At 43.0% G+C, this 12,663-nt stretch overlaps 1 protein-coding gene across 2 annotated transcripts in view; it reads left to right on the top strand.

Annotated features, from left to right (window-relative positions):
- Positions 1 to 12,660, top strand: part of fbxo11b (F-box protein 11b) — a 39,772-nt gene extending 27,112 nt beyond the window's left edge. For both annotated transcript variants that reach the window (XM_084323750.1, XM_084323751.1), the window contains exons 18-22: positions 4,413 to 4,523; positions 4,629 to 4,736; positions 5,153 to 5,261; positions 9,537 to 9,635; positions 9,760 to 12,660. In XM_084323750.1, the coding sequence (XP_084179876.1) occupies positions 4,413 to 4,523; positions 4,629 to 4,736; positions 5,153 to 5,261; positions 9,537 to 9,635; positions 9,760 to 9,889 (557 nt within the window). In that variant the 3' untranslated portion in view covers positions 9,890 to 12,660. The remainder of the gene's footprint in view (positions 1 to 4,412; positions 4,524 to 4,628; positions 4,737 to 5,152; positions 5,262 to 9,536; positions 9,636 to 9,759) is intronic.
- The last annotated feature ends 3 nt before the right edge of the window (positions 12,661 to 12,663 follow it).

Genomic DNA, 12,663 nt, shown 5'->3' on the forward strand with positions numbered 1-12,663 from the left:
CTGTACACACACTCCCAACCAAGGCGCACACACACATGCTCACACGCATCTCCCTTAATCCCCATGCAAACCCAGACAAAAAAAATAAACATGATGCATATGTCTTATATGTCCTGGCTAGAAGTGTTTATTAACACATCCCACGCCGGAAACGGCTTACGACGTGTTTCAAGTTCATGCGAATTCTGCCATTCCACGGCGTACGACGTTATTGAGATCATATTTCATTTTTTCGTCATGTTATTCATAATTCCCTCACGGAGCCTGGTCTGATGCAGTGGGAGCATGCACAACTCTGCAACGCTTCAATACTGCCGCCTGGTGGATGATCGGCGAGTTGCAACCGGAAGTGGATCTCTTGTGATCCCGGTGCATCTGACGAATGCGTCCACCACTCGCATATTGTTGCGTGACTGTAGACACACGTCCGCGCTGCCATAGCGCAATAATCGATACGATTTGGGCGTTTATTATGATGATACAAACCGGAAATGGATTTAGGAGATCGCCGTCAGATAAGTGGGATCTTTCTCCAGTCTCATCAGCGAACGGTAAGAGGACGCTGACGTTACTTTCAGCCCGTTTGTTTATTGTTATCAATGCAAACAGCTCTGATCAATATATCACCCATACTACATAAAGCATTTACTGACGATCACTGAATTATAAACGACCCCCCCCCCCCCCCCCCCGTTCATCCGCGCATGATAAGTCATAACGTTTAGGATCATGTACAGTTGACATTTTTTATATAGCGTGGATCGGCAACAAACGGCAGTTGATAATCTATATATGCGTTTATGCCTATCTCACGTTCTAGGAATTACTGCAGAAAACGATAACATATTTATATTCTAGACTGTATTTTCAGAAGAATGAAAAAGTATAACGTTCCCACATCCTGAACGATAGATAATCGATGTTGAATGGGCCATAGTAATGTCAATTTAGCAATACAATTAAAAAAGTTATAGCCCTGCAAAGAAGGTGAACATCTCCATAGACTTAAAGTGGTGGCAGAGAGTGGTATAAGATGCTCAAATTGCGTGGCTGGGAATGTGTTAAACACCGGGAGTTATTATTAAACAACAATGGCATCAGAGTAGTTGCATTTGTGTTACAGAAGCTATTGAGCTTGATCGGGAGGCTACTGTGATGCAATACACGATACTAACTAGAGATTAGCGTCACATAGCTGGCCTTTTTTTTCTGAAAACCCAAGCACATATTGTTCCATAGCATACGCCTACAAATCCTCTTACCTTGACGATTAAAAAGCCTCCATAATTTAGTAAATAAAGCTGTAGCCAGCCAGCTAGCATTGATGCTATTAAAAATGCTATCCACATTAGCTAAATAGCTAACCAACTAAATACAATATACAGTGGTATCCTGAGGTAACGTTATGACAACGTTTCCTAGTCGAAATGACTGGACACACAGAGGCAAGTTAAACATCAATCAATTAATTTATTCCAACAGGTAGTTTGAGCTGCATGTGAGCCGCGGTCTTTCTCTCCTCTCCTTTGGAAAATGTTACGTTAGCTCGAAAAAGCACAGAACCGGCCGACACAAATTAAGCTGCTAGAAACAGACACTATAACACTTCCGGTCGGCGGTTTTCAAAATAAAAGAGCGACGTCTAAAAACAGGAAAGACATTTATTTTGTAAATTTGTGCCACGCACTTATTATCATGAGACGGTTTAGTTTTTACGGAAACCTTTTTTTAAATAAACGAAACGAAAACGAAAAAGATCAATCGTTTTAGTCTGGACATGGCCTAAGTGTCCAAAGGAGTCGTCTGCCAACAAAGATATTGTTACCTCAGAGAACTAATGGATCACCATTCAATGTTATTGAAGACTCCTGTGACTGATGAGTACTGATTACTTCCCTGAACCGTGTTGTCATGCATTTCTTTATGGCCACAGCCCCTACAGATTCTGTATTTATTTTATTATAAAAAAAATTGGCGCTAGTCGCGATTAATCGCAGCATATCGTGCCATTAACATGTCAAATGGAAATGTTTGACAGGCCTGAAAAAGCATCTTGCATCCCTAGAGCGGATACGATTCTATTGATGCATTAGTGGAAGTCAGTTAACCCTTAGAAGTCTAACCTAAATAGCTCCTCCTCCTGAGAATTTCCCCCTTTTTTTTTGTTACATAATATAAAATTACAGATTCATACCTTCAAAATAAGCCATCAATTGTCAAATTTGAGACGATAGTTTTCAATCAATGTCCTATCAAACATTCTGGTAAAATCCTAACACCTTTTCAGTATAGGACTTTGAACTAGATCCAAGTTCATTCAGCTATCTGATGAGAGAACTACACTCCCAGAATTCAATGTGATCATTGTCACTAGAACCATTTCACACCTGGAGCAAAGGCCCAGTCATTCCTTTGTTATTCCAGTGAATGGACCCAGCAGGAGGCCTAGCCTAGCGACAAGCGGCCACTACATAGTTGGGTATTGAAAAAATGCTCATATCCAAAAGTAGTAGATAGATATAGGTCATACATGTAGGTATGCACTTGTCCTAATATACTAACCTACACTGTAGCACTCAACACTTTGATGAACATTGTTACTCAGCTGATAGAGGTGTGCCCTTCCTCAATAAAGCCAGAGAGAGAGAGAGAGAGAGAGAGAGAGAGAGAGAGAGAGATGGTATTTACAGTACTGTACCATATCACATACCATATCACCTTTTGCAGCATACCATGATTACTTATATTGAGATGTTTCAGTACAGTGGATGGTACAGTATATACAGTAAAGTACAGTATATATAGTACTGTAAGAAAAAGAAGCAAACCAATAACAATTTGTGGTTGTATTTCTCTAGAATGAGAGAGAGAGAGAGAGAGAGAAAGAAAGAAAGAAAGAAAGAAAGAAAGAAAGAAAGAAAGAAAGAAAGAAAGAAAGAAAGAAAGAAAGAAAGAAAGAATTATTATTGCAGCGATTTTCACTGTTGACTTTTATTTTACTGGCCATCTTTGAACATGCCATATTTTTCTACTAACTGCCTGCTGGCAAAACTATGCTACTCGCTACAGTACCTGCAGATTAGACTACCTGTATATGCGCTGTCAACTCTCGCTCTGACTCCAACCCGTTGAAAGAGACAACACGCATTTCGTGAAGACCCGCCCTACTCTGCCTCTGATTCGCAGACTGTGGGTGGGGGGGGGGGGGGGATTCTGACGGGACTCTGAATATGATTGGACCAAAGCAGTAGACAGACACAGGCAGTTGGAGCAGTGCAGGCGGACAGACAGGAGCAGAGGAGATAGCGGAGAATTTCGAGGATACCTGCTATACGCACTGATGACAGGATATATTTCCTTCCACTTGGTATCACTCTCGAATCACGTTTCAACCACTAACGTTGCTGCCATGAGCCTTCGCTATGGTAGCCTACAAGTGATAAAATAAATAAAACGCCCAACTCGCTGTACAAGAAATTCCTTCTGTGTGTGTGTGTGTGTGCTCTACTGGGCGCACCTTTCTACTCTAGAAAACTGCGAGATACCTCATCATAACTCGTACACACAAGCACTCTGTCTCTACTCATACAGTAGTTGATGTTTTAGCGCGACGTGGGTATATACACGGGCGAGGATGAAAAGCATGTTAGACTACTTTTTATTCATAAGTTAACGTTCCGTCGGGTCCGCGTGTATTCTCGAGAATGATAATAATAATAATGCAGGACCTCTTCAGATTATATTATCAACGACAGACAGTGAGAAAACACAACCCCCCCCCTCTCGCGCTGAAGAATATGCATATTAGATCACTCAGTGATTAACACCTATGCGCTGTGTGTGTGTGCGCGCGTGCATGTACGTGACGCGTTGTAGTTTCGGGGGAATACAGGGATATTTAGAACTATACAATTGAGCAAGAATTAAACATATTTACAAGTCGTATTATGTTTAGCAAGTAAGGATACATATAGATTACACTATTATGCACTCGAAATTGTCTTTGTGCTATTTTTACAGATTTTTGAAAAACGGGACTTCCTGAGCATTTGTGAGAGATTCTAATTCTTTTGTTCTCCGCCCACGGGAGCAATAGGCCCCGTTGACTTCTAAGGGTTAAGTCTTCTGTTCACACCTCCCCCTCCCCCCTTCCTCTTCCCTCACCTGCTCGCCCCTCCCCCGCCCCCGTTTCCCTGAAACCGGGGGTTGCTTGATCTTCTCCTGATCAGAGAAAGTAAAGTCCTCTACTGAACTCCTGAACCTAAATTTGTATTTAATTAGCAATGTTTTAACGATACATTTGTATCAACCATGAAGATTTTACCTCTCCGGTTCCACCACAAATTCTATCGACCAGAGCGATATAAATGAACACTAACGCATATGTTTTTGATTTGTTTGTGCATGCGTAGGTCTACTGGAAGAGAACGACATCTTCAGGAACGCCCAGGCCGGTGTGCTCATCAGCACCAACAGCCACCCAATCCTCCGCAAGAACCGCATCTTCGACGGCTTCGCCGCAGGTCAGCTGACACGCACGTGAACCCCATGTGACGACGGCCGACGTCTCACGTCATCCTTATCTAACCGCTCTGTGCCGATTGTTCTGTTCTGTTGGTCTTTCTCAGGTATTGAGATCACTAACCATGCGACGGCGACTCTGGAGGGAAACCAGATCTTTAACAACCGCTTCGGAGGCCTGTTCCTGGCCTCGGGGGTCAACGTCACCATGAAAGGTAGCTAGCGCCTCTCTTTTTAAGGCTGGAAGATGATGCCAAAATATCAACACAATATTTTGCCATCACAGACGGTATTTAATTTTTCTAGCTACAATTACAGTGTCTCTTTGGTGTCAATTTCGTGTTGTTAATGGTGTCTCTATCCAATTTCCTCGCAAATTCTTGATATTGCCACCTTAATGTGTAAGGTGGCAATGTGTATGTGTATATTGAATTAAATTAAAGTAGAACTGTATGTATCATTGAAGGTGGTATTGTATAAACATAATAACTGCATGGATCCATGACAACATACCTTTTAGAATACGGTACACCTCCCAGCCCTCATGCTGAGATGCTGTGTAGGATATGCTAACATTCCACTGACACTTAAAAACACTGCTCTCCACCCTCCCCTCCTGCTGTCCTGTTAGATAATAAGATCATGAATAACCAGGACGCCATAGAGAAGGCTGTGAGCAGAGGACAGTGTCTCTACAAGATCTCCAGCTACACCAGTTACCCAATGCACGACTTCTACAGGTACACACACACTCAAACAAACGTTGTTGCCTTTTGAAGCCCATACCCATACAGTATTTGACCCCCCCCCCCCCCCCCCCGCTATATCGGCAGATACCGATTGCTGTAAGAAGTTGTATCACGATGGTATGGGGGTTACAACACAAGCATGTAATTGTTTTTCTTTTTATTGTTTTAAAGGCTTACTGGGTAGTTTCAGCCACTAGATGTAACGAGAGCCCTGCCAAAACTATGTGGCGCTTGCATAGGAACTATCTAACTAAGTTCAGAGCATACTGTCAAACTAGGCATTGCAAGTGATTACTTAACCCTTTCACTGCCACACGACTGCCACACGACAGCCGGTTAACCCTTTCACTGCCACACGACCGAAGGTTAACCCTTTACTATCACACAACCGACGGTCGCCTGGGTTAACATTCTGTGTATTGTCGCAGTCAGGGTTAACCGTTTGGTAGTGCGGCGGTGAGAGGGATCATGTTTGTATGAGTCTATACATTGTTTTTTACGATGAGTCTGCTCAGTATGTCTTTAACAGATGTCCTTATTGTTATTCAGCTGCTCACTTGGTATAAAGCTACAGACTCCCAGTAAAAGGCCATTTCTACAATTGGCTGTAAAAGTACAATTTATATATACAACCACTTAGCCTGTTTCCACCTGGTATCAGGATGCGATCTGGGTGATCCGATCACAAGTGGAGCAGCTCTAAGCACCGGAGTTCACACCTGGCATTAGCATGTGTCTCCACATGCATCTTGAGTGACCATTGTGATCGGATCTCGCTTCCTCTTCAATATGCAAAAACACTTACACCCAAGCCTACTAAAGATACATGCAAGTTAGAGGCTAATTATATAATAGTGTATGCAGTGTTCCCATTACAATTTACACTGTGAAATTCCTTACACTTAAAAATCCTTTAGAGACTGACTTTTAAAATGCCTCCCGACAGTGAGAATAGTTGTGATTCCCCCCCCCCATATATAATACAGAGGCGAGATGGCTATTCATTCCATACTCTAAATTGCCACTTAACATTAACTCTTTACAACCTCCTCCTCACCACTTGTTTTGGTAGTGCCTGTATGAATGAATGAATCTACAGAAACAAAAAATCTCTGGAAATTTGTGAGCAGCGGGGAGCCATTTACTGAGTGAATCTGACCCTTTGGAAAGACTAAATTTGCCAGTGGTGTGAATCGGCTTTAATTTATTATTGTTTTGTGAATGTTTGCGATTATGAAAAGGTATAGTGCTGTGATGAGCCCACATTATATATGAGCATTCAGAAAAATTCAAGACATTGTGGATAAAGCCATCTATGAGAAACAAAGAGGAAGAAAGGGAGAGCAGATATTTTGACCTTCTTTGTGTTCAGCACAGAATTATATAGAAAACGGTTAATAGCCACAACTCCAGAAGACCTGACACAGTTGACTAGGCGTGTCTACCTTCAATATGGCCCAGGACGCATATACACACTGCTTACAGAATGTGGCCATCTGCAGCCCAGAGCACCTACAAATGTGTTCTGAGTGATGGGATCTCGGTGCGTCCTCAGTGCGTCTTGGGTGCGTTCACTCCTGTACTACTTTGAGGCTGCGGTTACATTATAGCCAAAACAATTTTGTTTCATTTAGCTTTTCAGAACGCTGTGTATTGGCAGGCAAGTTCGACGTTGTTTGTCTCGTGAGCACCGAGTGATGTATATACATGTAGTACAATGCCAAAGCAGTAGGTGGCGATGTAGTTCAAACATGAAGGCCATTTTCAACCAATCAGAAAGGTTGAACGTGTCACTACACTTCCTGCTCAAAATCAGAAAGCCACCATCTTTAAATACCTCGCATGAGCCATTTAGCAACATAGCATTTATTTTTCAGCAAGAAACAAAGTGCAATAAACAAACGGATACATTCACTGTGTTCTGCCTCATTTGTTGATTAAACAAAACCAACAAGTTTCAAGTTTCTTTATTAGTTGTCATACAGAAGTACAGAATACTTTTATACAAAATGCTTCTTCTTTACCACCAAGAGCGGAGAGTTTAGTCTCACAAAAATATCTCTGATGTTGTTAGCTACATGCTAATGTGATTGGCGTTTTCCATGTATATAGTTAGCATCGAGGCTATCGTACATTAACGTAGTAACGTTTACGCTAGTAGAAATGGATAAACGTTATTTAACAGATTGCAGAATGGGTACAATACATTAAGGGGATGCAGACTGTTGTAGTTTGGACTGGGCTCCTTATAACAATAACTTGACAACACATGAAATAACGTGCATGTGGACAGCATGACATCCTTACATTAGAGTTAGCCCTACCACTGTGGATATAATTCACCTCTTGGTTTTGGGTTTAAACGGGGAAGATCAATGGAAAACAGTTGTAATGATCTAATTAATTATGGCGAAATTAAAAGCAAGTACAAAATCAATCTCTGACTGTGTCTGGGAGGATGGAGTCAAATGGTTATCCATCTGCTCCGTTATAAAGCACATGAATAAGCAATCTGAGGAAGACGCAGCTGATATCCTGTATAGCCTCCCCATATGGCCAGTTGGTGTCGGGAGACAGCAAATTATATTAATTATAGCGCGATATTGCAAGTGACTCCCAGAAATAGTTCTGATGTTTGGACTAATGGACGGAGTGGTCCAGCCAGGGAAGAATTTGGCATCGGTGTCTACTGCGCATGGGCGTTGGGCATGAACGGCTCCATATCTGGATTGCGCAAATTACATGGCACTGTTGTCGGGGAGTTCTCAAAACGAAAACACCCTTTGAGCGTTGCCGCTAGGAAAACGCGTGTTCCTGCCAAAACGGCGTTGCCCTTTAACTTGGACATGCAAACGATATAATTCAAAAATGAAACGTAAGGGCCCGCGTCCACCTAGCGCATATTTCTCCGTGAAACATGCTGGGAGTGCGCCGGCAGAGCTGGCTTGACGCGCATCTTGTAGATGACAGAAAGAAATCTACAGCCATGCCGCGGTTTTGCACATATTATAGCATATTTGAATAACTTTATTGTATATTAATTATATATATAGTTATTGCCTGACACCACAGTTCGCCCTTTGCTTTTTATTAGCTTTTTAGTAGTGTATTCGTGTAGTTATTATTATTAGTTTTGTCGCGGATCTCAATGGTCTGTGTGGAGACAGCCAGACAGGCAGGCAGCTCCGGTGTCAGGTTACAAGCAGAGTGGTAGATGACTGGCTGTGATTGGTTGTTTGAATATGCGCTCGGCGCACCGCTCTAGAAAAGTTCAGCCAGTTTCAACTCTCTGGCTTGTGCGGCCGCATAAAGGCGCTGAAGAAAGAAGCCGACGGCAGCGCACTTCCTAGAGGCGGCCGCATGGGGCCGCATGCGCTCCCTCCCCATTGTAATACATTGAAAACAGACGCGTGCGGTCCTAAATATGCGCTAGGTGGACGCGGGCCCTTAGTGTAACCATGGCCTGAGTCTGTCCACTTGTGATCGAATCACCCTGATCAGCTCTTAACGCCAGGTGGAAACAGTCTCACTGACTCCATTCATCCGCTTACATAGTGGTACATCCCTAGTACACACGTCTCCCCTGCAACATAGTGGTACATCCCTAGTACACGTCTCCCCTGCAACATAGTGGTACATCCCTAGTACACATGTCTCCCCTGCAACATAGTGGTACATCCCTAGTACATGTCTCCCCTGCAACATATTGGTACATCCCTAGTACACATGTCTCCCCTGCAACATAGTGGTACATCCCTAGTACATGTCTCCCCTGCAACATAGTGGTACATCCCTAGTACTCATGTCTCCCCTGCAACATAGTGGTACATCCCTAGTACACATGTCTCCCCTGCAACATAGTGGTATATCCCTAGTACATGTCTCCCCTGCAACATATTGGTACATCCCTAGTACACGTCTCCCCTGCAACATAGTGGTACATCCCTAGTACATGTCTCCCCTGCAACATAGTGGTACATCCCTAGTACACATGTCTCCCCTGCAACATAGTGGTACATCCCTAGTACACATGTCTCCCCTGCAACATAGTGGTACATCCCTAGTACACATGTCTCTCCTACAAAATAGTGGTACATCCCTAGTACACACGTCTCCCCTGCAACATAGTGGTATATCCCTAGTACACACGTCTCCCCTGCAACATAGTGGTATATCCCTAGTACACATGTCTCCCCTGCAACACCAACCATTCTGCTGTTGTATTTATGATGTTATGTAAACTTTTTACTTTGTCTCGTCACCCAGGTGTCACACTTGTAACACGACGGACAGAAACGCCATCTGCGTGAACTGCATCAAGAAATGCCACCAGGGGCACGATGTAGAATTTATACGGCACGATAGGTGAGTCTAGCTCCTTATTGGTACAATCATCTCTTCCAGTCCCCCCCCCCCTCCTTGGGCTGCTGTAGCCCCAGCAGTAGTAATCTGTTAATCCCATTTTAATCCTGACATCTGTGCTCTCAAGGTTTTTCTGCGACTGCGGAGCCGGAACGTTGTCCAACCCGTGCACGCTGGCCGGAGAGCCCACTCACGACACGGACACGCTCTACGACTCGGCACCGCCCATCGAGTCCAACACACTGCAACACAACTGAGCGCATGCACACAAGTACATATTATTTACACTTGCACATAGGACACTTGCACGCACACACACACACTCGAACACATTCTGTTACATCCATACATACATAGACACCCACTTGCAGCCATATGGACCCAGAGAGACTCTGTGCACACGGCGCTCTCAGGCGGGCTCTAAGGTGAGAGAGAGAGAGACAGAGAGAGAGAGGAAGTTCTGCAGAGGAAGCAGCCTTTGGCTCACTGCAGACACACTGCAATGCTGGGAGCCTCCACCAGAGGGCGCAGAGGACAAACTGACTGACCCCATACAGAATGGCCACATGAGATTCCTCACTCAAGCATTTGTTATTGCAGTCTTCAGGTGGAGAAAAAAAAACGGCACGATGGAAAAACAGAATAGGAAGAGTTAGGGGTGGGGGGTGTATGGTGAGGGGGCGTGTCCGTGGAGACCCAATGCTGCCCCCCCCTCCCCCTGTTTGCAATGTGTGAAGGTTCCCCCGTTGTGTTGGGCCCCCGTCTCACCCCCCTCCCTCTGAGGGCACACTTCTTGTTGGGAAGAACTGCTGTCAAAGAGACTTCCTGCTTCCTCTCAAGCTGCCGTCCCCATTGACTGCCCCCCTCCCGGCAGTCGTAACTAGGCAACAGATGGGCTGATGTCGCTCACTCGCGTGTGGATAAAGAGAGCGAGACTGTGTGATGGAGCACTTGGGCTTTTTTAATATGTTATTCTGATCAATGGATTTGATTTTAATGCTTTCTCATGTAGTTTTGTATTTTCAAGCAAAAATCTGACTGTATTTGAATGTCTTTTATTTTATTATATATTATTATGATAATTATTGTTATTAATTTTCTTTGGTTAGCGTCCCCTCCCTCCCTCCCCAGGCTTACTGCAGTATAACTCAGGTGTCCCAGTGATCCAACTTCTTTCTGTGAAAGAGAATCTCGTTTAACACTAAAAAAAAGAAAAGAAAAAAAAAAGAAAAGGCAACCCTCTCCAGCTTTAATAGCTTCTATGGCAGGTGGAGGAGCTCCACAATTGTAAAAAGGTGTGTACGATCTATGTGTGTAAATGTGTGTGGCGTAAGGTGTGTACAGTATAAGTTGTGTGTATGTGTTAATGTTTTTATTTTTTTTTTCCTTATTTTAAATTTTTCTTTTTGAGTTCATGCAGTCAAGTGTTTCCTGGAGAGGGTTCCAATAGGGGGCGTCAGAGCGCTCCCTAGAACTGGAACCACGAGTGTTTTTTCTGCAGTCCCCCTCCCCACTTCCCTCCACGTTTCCCTGCTTTCCTCTACGCCCCGCCCCCCACCCTCTCTCCCTGTGTATCGTGGTGACTGTGGCGCCTCATGCAGCCTGAATCGTATGCATGTACCATAACATCTAGACTTAATATATTGTGAAGTATTCAATAACCATTATGTAGATGCTAGTTGGAATTCAAAAAGGGGTTTAATTTCCTAGAAAGACAAAAAAAGAGAACAGGAAACTGGTCATTTCTAAGAAAATAAAACTTTATTAGATCAAAGGTGTTTTTTGTCTTGATTTCAAAACCTGAGGAAATAATGTATATGGTAAAACTTCCAATAAATGCCATGTCTCATTTAAAGTCTTACAAAATAGCTTGGAAGATCTTATTTCTGTAAAAAGACCTGTCTCCAATAATGGGGTATTAAACCTGGAGATAAACCTGCTACTGCAGCCAATGGAATATACATTTAACAGTTGTAATACCATGCTACGGAAGCCCTAAGAGGCCGTACATTCATACATTTTATTTACTGTTTTCTCGCGATAATTATCTCATTATCACGAGAAAACAAATTAAATCTGATTAATTTATTTCAGGAGAGTACATGACATACAGGTATACACTGTTACATTTGCGACATACAAGATATGCAAATATACAGTACTGTTAAACAGATATCCTAACAGAAAATATACATACGATGGGGAGGAAACTGTACAATAGGTCTAGGAGGGGGAGGGAGGGTTTGGACATACGGGGGCCAGTTTTGCGTTTCAGCCTCCCGTAGCCAGGTGCTCTGAGAGCTCACTTTGAGGCACATTAATGTGTATATATATATTATCTGTAACAGCAAGGCATAAAGCTATTTCAGCCTGTGTCAGGCCTTGATTGAAGAGATGTGACGCGGTGATCAATATCCTCCTGCTTAGCCCCTTTCGTGACTGATGCACCGAGTGCATAGTCAAACAGGGCTACCTGCTCCTCTGACATTGCGAGACAGAGACTGAATGATGTTTCCTGCAGCGATTTAATATAGACTATCGTTTCGTTTTCTCGATCGAGAAATTTATCACAAACTTGAGTAAATAAAATGTATGAATGTACGGGCTTCCGTACCATGCTGCTAAAGGTATTGTATCTTTTAATGTTCAAATGGACAAATACCATGTATAAACTAGGTGTACAAAACTGCAACACCTGCACCTGTCATTGCAAGTTCATAGTTGTAGATTATTCTACATTATTATTATTTAAGATTAGACATGGATTTCAGAAAAGCGTTTATCTAAGCAATTAAAACAGTTAGATTTCATGTAAAACCACTGGTTAATTTTACAATCTGGTAGATTATATTCTGGGCGGAACAGTGCACACTCGGAAAGGTGACAGTGTTTTGTGAAATGCGTAATACCTAGGTACGGTATTGCACAAGTTATTTTATTCCCTCAGATCACTGCTTTCACAAATTAAAAAACAAGGGACATTTACTAAGAATAAATCAATGACAGCCGCCAAGATTCGTTCACGTATTTA

The sequence above is a fragment of the Notolepis coatsorum genome (assembly GCF_963971535.1).
Source record: "Notolepis coatsorum genome assembly, chromosome: 10".
NCBI classification, from domain to species: Eukaryota; Metazoa; Chordata; class Actinopteri; order Aulopiformes; family Paralepididae; genus Notolepis; species Notolepis coatsorum.